Source organism: Agrilus planipennis, unplaced genomic scaffold (genome assembly GCF_000699045.2).
Source record: "Agrilus planipennis isolate EAB-ADULT unplaced genomic scaffold, Apla_2.0 scaffold10, whole genome shotgun sequence".
NCBI lineage: Eukaryota > Metazoa > Arthropoda > Insecta > Coleoptera > Buprestidae > Agrilus > Agrilus planipennis.
The window spans coordinates 2,134,384-2,140,691 of NW_020442465.1; the positions used below are offsets into that span (position 1 = coordinate 2,134,384).

General features: G+C 30.1%; 1 protein-coding gene across 2 annotated transcripts in view; it reads left to right on the forward strand.

Moving 5' to 3' along the window:
- The window catches only part of LOC108734092 (collagen alpha-1(III) chain-like), a 28,814-nt gene extending 27,410 nt beyond the window's left edge, over positions 1–1,404 (forward strand). For both annotated transcript variants that reach the window (XM_025981026.1, XM_025981027.1), the window contains one exon: positions 262–1,404. In XM_025981026.1, coding sequence (XP_025836811.1) covers positions 262–334 — 73 coding nt within the window. In that variant the 3' untranslated portion in view covers positions 335–1,404. The remainder of the gene's footprint in view (positions 1–261) is intronic.
- The last annotated feature ends 4,904 nt before the right edge of the window (positions 1,405–6,308 follow it).

A 6,308-nucleotide genomic window follows, 5' to 3' on the forward strand; every position in this document is an offset into this window, starting at 1 on the left:
TTCGTAGTGGGGATCGCTTGAGCCGTGAGCGCGCTTCAATGCAACGTTCGTTACAGGCAACTCCGGCATGTATAGTGTAAAATTTAAATTCATAGTGTACAAATAATAACATTAAACCAATTCCTTAACCGCTATCCCGGTATGTTTATGTGTTTGAAGAAGTTTCACTTCAGTAGCGTGTTGTATAATTACTCGTTGTATTTTTTTTATATATTAAAAAGCTCAGCAGTACAACTGTTCTAAAAGTTTATTACTTTTCAGATTTGAAGAAGTAGATCTAGATGATTCAATTACACCGGAGGAGTATAGTGAATATCTAAAATCGATTACTTAAAATACTCAATAAAAACCTTAGAAACAAAAAACTGATTTAACAAAGTGATACCTAATTAATAAATAAAGTGAATGGATACTTAATTATAGGAAACGAAAAGACAATTCATCAGCAGGGATAGAATTTCTAAAGATTCACGAAGTTTTATACCTTCAAATTCTACCATAAATGTTATATCTAATATTACAAGCGACAAAGCTATTTAGCTTACACTTTTGTAGATTTTTGTTCTCAAAACTTCCTCAAGGGAATCTGTCCACCGAGTCCCAAAGATCTCTTGAGAATGATCACCAGTAACGTTAACGAAACGGTGAATGAAAAATACTCTTTGAAATAGCAGCCATTTTTGTATGACACATTAATTACTATCTCGTAGTACATATCGTTTTCGTTATCATTAGATACATAATACGAGCGAATGCCATATTAATTAACTGAATTAATATTAAGTATCTACTAACAACAATATCGTAAGTTACATATCATTGTGCTATAAAGTTACATTTGCGCATATCAATTTATTTTATCATCAGGACCTATGTAGATATCGAAGTTACCTGAATCCGTCTGAGCCTACTAGATATCCAAAATTTATTCTTTTTGTACCATTTGTATGTAAGACTCATCTAACTACATACAATAAGTAGATAAGTTTTAGGCTGTACCTTCGTTGTCGGCAACAACATCCGAATGTAAAAGATAAAACACGAAAAAAAAAGGTATTAAATCAACCTAGAACAGAACCCGGGTCCCCAGCATGTCAAGCGAGAGCGCTGTAGCCACTGAACCATTCACCTATATCAGTAATGTTTTTGTTTGTGACGGCATGGACCGTGGGAGTGGCTAAATACGATATGTTCGTAGTGCGCCGACGCAAAGAGTTTAATTTACAGAAACCGTTGCCGGCAGCGGAGACATTTTATATTTCAAACACAAATTATGAGGAAGTTGAATTTTACAACTAAAAATCAAAAGAAACAAAAAATATTTGTCCCATATTTTGTGATAATTCTTATTGTAATGGTGTAACCGTTGGAAAAGGTGGTGTTACAGCCCGTACTTGAAATTATTTGAATGTGAGTGCAATGAATAGGCTCAATAAGGGTCGTAAACATTGTAATAATTGTAATGTACATTTTTACGTTACAAGTAATATTGTAAGGTACGGTGTCCAATAATAATATTCTTCAAAAGGGCAAAGGACAAGTGAATCTAAAAGTAATAGCCAAAAAGTACTCCTACTACAAAAAATAATTCTGCATATCTCATAACTAAAATCATTATAGTTGCAAAAAATACCAAAAAGCCAAAAATTAACCTTAAAATATTAAGGAGAATATTTTTTGAGGACAACTGTTTACTCTAAGAAGGAGTAAAGTTACTATTATAGAGTAAGCATTTAGCAAACAAAAAAATACTTTCGATACAAATCTTTCGCAAAAATTACAGATTAAGTATGTTAATTTATCCGCAAGTAGATACATAACTTTTAATCGATTCTGTACATTCTATACCGTGTGTATTTAGTCAATTACTGCGGCATAAAAGCCGTGTATTTATTAATGATATGATAAGCACTGAAAATCGGCCATAAAACATAAGGTTGTGTTTTGAGATTCTATTGTTACTTAATCATAATGCTATTTTGTTTCAAAGTGTAAATTCGTCATAAACTGTACATACGTAGGATATACACTTAATTAATTAAATTATTATAACAATACCGTGTACGAATGTTTATTATTGTAAGTGCTGTCTAAGATCTAAATGTAATTTCCTTATTTATTTTAATTGTTCTAATTAGCATTCTTAGTTTTTGTACTGCTGTTTATAAACTCTCCAATAAAAGATGTTATTGTCGATTTCAATTCAATTACCTTTTTTTCTTGTTAACCCACCGTTTTGCAATAAGATTTTCTGTATCATGCTAATCGGTAATTTAATTCACGCCAAAATTTTCGAAAATCTGACATTTCATAAATTATTACTTTGTTTTAAAAATATACATCAAAATTCGTTTATTTCTACGTCTACTCAAAATGGCAAGCTAAAACCTACCTCTGAGTATGTTAACAGTCGTATAATTAGACAGATTTTATATTAAAATTAAATTGGAGAGTCAAAATCATATTGAGCGAGTCGGTAATGTGGCAAGGTGGTGAGACGGGTGCTGTTTTTTACGTTTCCCAATTAATTGATGAGATAGGTGGATACGTTATTAACCTATTCAGTTATGTTTAATAAACTATTTTCTAAATCCTACATAAAATATTTCCATTATTTTCAAAACTTTCATTATCAAATACAGTGATATATTACAATTTCTTTTTAATTTCAGTATTTCACTATTTTTTTTATTAGTTTCCACAATTTACCATGACTTTTAAAAGAAGTTAGTTCTCTTCTGAATTAAGCGACTTACTTTTAGAAATACGTATATGTAAGTGTTCATTCATGAACATGCTACAAAATTTACGACAAGTACTGTATATTTATTTAATTTTAGACAGAATGGGGAATCAAGTTATGCATCCTCACCTACGTATATGTTATGTTAGTAGCCTGCAAACAACTACAGCTTCGGATTTTATTTCAAAATTAAATTTTAAGAGTATCTCCAATAAACTGGAACAAAAACTTTTTATCTTCGGTACTTATCTTCTTAAAGTACCTATGTAATTATTTAGTAATGAATGTGCTGTAAATATCAAATTTAATAGCTGTTTATTATGTAAAATATAGAGTTTATTTATACTAAAATTAAATTTCTCTTAGGAAAATGTTAAAGGAAGGCAGAGAGCTCTGCTCTTTCTAATCTTTTTGTGTTTTTTTTTGTTTTCCCTGTGATATAGAATTGTTTACACAATAGGCTTAGTTTTCCTGGGAAAACGTTCTAAGAGAACACTAAACACAAAAAATCCCAAACGTCTTTTTTTAATTATTTTTATGTGCTTTTGTTTTTTTTTTGAAATATAAATCAGTTCTATCTAAATGCGTAACAGATATAATTTTTTTATTTAATATTTAATTATTTATGTATGTAGCATAGCAACTGGGTAATGTTATTTTGAAAATTACAAGAGTAATTTGAGTTTTCCTTCCGTCATAAAAAATTTTCGTGACAAAGGCGGTATGGATTCGTTCAGTTCAATGCTGAGAAGTCCAGCACCAGGTGATTAAAATACTTTCCGACTTCCTTTTCCACTTTTTTTNTCCTTTAGGATAGACAAGTTCTAATTTTACGGGCAAAATCAAATGGCACTTCACCACCGACAGAATTTGTGTTCATTGGTACAAACGAAAACGAATTATATTATTATACAGTACATCTTTCAGGACTGGTAGTCGTTTGGATATACTATTAAATATCACTTGTAATTAATGTTTTGAACGCAGTTTTTGTCAATAAAAATATATTTTTTTAATTTTTAAAGGTTATTCTGAAATGAAATACCTATTACATAAAAAATATCTAGTTACCAAGCTATTAACTTATCTTGAAATAAATTGTTATTCATAAGTTTGATCCTCAAAATAAATTTCTGTATCACGGCTTTTTCGAAAATTTATCTATTATTTCTTGGATATGGCTTAAAACGGTCTAATTATGAAACTTATATGAAAATAAATTGATAGGGGGGGGGGCGGTTGGCGAGAAGATGTTTTACACATTTTTTTTTAATAATCAGTTCTTAATTACGTTATCTCCGAAAGTTTAACAGTCACTGATTAAAACTGATCGTAAAATTACAGATACAAATACTGCATTTAGAGTCACACCTAAGGAGGGGGGGGTCATAAAAGCTTCTCAGGGAGAAGGGAGAATTGTTTCACACTGTAGTCTAACCTACTCTATCTAACGTAAGTTGTAATATCGATTTGAGTATTCTCCAAGAAATAAAAATTAATTTTTCGGAAAAGCCACTGTACTATAAAACCCTATAATTACATAGTATAAAGAGTAGATCGTGGTAAATATTAATTAAAAAATTAAAAAGAAGACTCACTCCTAATTACCACAAAACACATTTTGAGCGGACACGTGTTTCGCCCACATTAGTCTCGCGTTGATAATGGCTATGTACCGAACGGCATGGCCTAGAGGTCTAGACCATTGCTTAGCATTCGGGAGGACGCCGGTTCGATTCCGGGTCCGTCCGTCTGCCTTGGTCTAAGTTTTTCTGTGGTTTCCTTGGATCACTTAGGCAAATGCAGGGGCAGTAATATTCCACAGATAATCTTTCACTCTCTTCTGTCTTCATTTCGTCCGTCTCATCTTTCTCACCCGAACCACCACATAGCAACTGGGTAATGTTATTTTGAAAATTACAAGAGTAATTTGAGTTTTCCTTCCGTCATAAAAAATTTTCGTGACAAAGGCGGTATGGATTCGTTCAGTTCAATGCTGAGAAGTCCAGCACCAGGTGATTAAAATACTTTCCGACTTCCTTTTCCACTTTTTTTTTTCTAAATTTAAAAATAGTACGAGACAAAAAAAAACAGACGCAAAAAATGGTTCCAGCCACAATAAACAGAGCATTCACACCAGCTGATTGCCGCATTTGCGCACAACTTGTGCTGGACTGGTGACAGTTGATGTCAAACTCAGCTGTTCGTCTTGCTTACAGTAAAACAGTTTTTTTTTATATATAAAAAATGCCATTTATTTCAAAAGACTGGCGATCTCCCGGTGAATTATGGATTAAAACTGAAGAAGGATGGGAAAAGAAAAAAGTTATTGACAGTAGAAGAGCTCTCAAGTAAGTAATTAGTACACGAAGGTACTGTAGAACAATTTACCTTCTTTGTTTCAACTTGTTTGCTAAAAAAAAATAATTTTCTAGGTCATTTAATACACTGAAAGCGAAAAATAAGTAAAAATTTTTTGCCTTTTTGTGTAAAACCGATTTATTGTTTGCTATGTAGTATTTTTTAGTAATATTGAGCATATGGTGTTTGCAAAAAATAGCAGTGTTTAGTATGCATCTAGAAAATTATCTTTTTTAAACATTAATTGACCAATTATTATGAGTAATTGGTATTTTAATTTACGGCCTTTTATAATTTTTAAAGTTTTATTTTACAATTTTTTTTACTAAAAAACTTTTTACGCGCTATTTAAGTGTTTTGTTGTTTATTAATTTGTATTTGTAATCATTGTATCAGTCTGGTATGATAAGAGAACCAAAAGTTCCGCTTGAAAATTTAAAATATAAAAACATATTCCGCAACATTAGTTTATAAATAACTAATAATACTATTAATTATTTAATAAGAAAATTAATACTGTTTCAATCGCCTTAAAGTAAAGAAAATGAAATTTAATGGCCTTATTAGATTGTACTAATACACATAATAGGTTTTATTAGTTTGAACTCTGGATGAACTCTATAACAACTATAAAGCGTGTTTATATGCAAAATTAAGATGAAATTTTTGGTAGAAAACAGTCTTCTGTACAGTACGTCCCAAAAATAATGTATCGCATTCGAATCAATATGAATTTTTTTACGTTTTAAATGTAAAAGAATGTATAAATCATATTCATATTAATGAACTAGTACTAAATATAATTTAAGAAATAAATAAGGAAACAAAACCAAATTTATGCATTAATTATATAAAATTAGAACATAATTATTTTTTGTTAAATTTTCATCTTTAATCTTTAGAGTTTTTAAATACTTCATTGGATAATTCGTAAAAGTTAGAGCATTACCCGGAAAGAGAAAGATTTTTTTTACAATTTTCCGCGTTCTTACACACTTCTATTATACAGGGTCGATCAATTTAGACATCAATAAGACATAATTTATTAGTTAATTTATTATTATTATAAGTAATTGTCGAAAATATCTACAATTTACAGTGGTTAAAGTTAAATTTTAAAATTATTGCATATTGCATTTTAGCTTTCGTTGATTTTTTATTTATAGAACTGATATTTTTATTTCAAAAGGAGAGAGTCAAAATC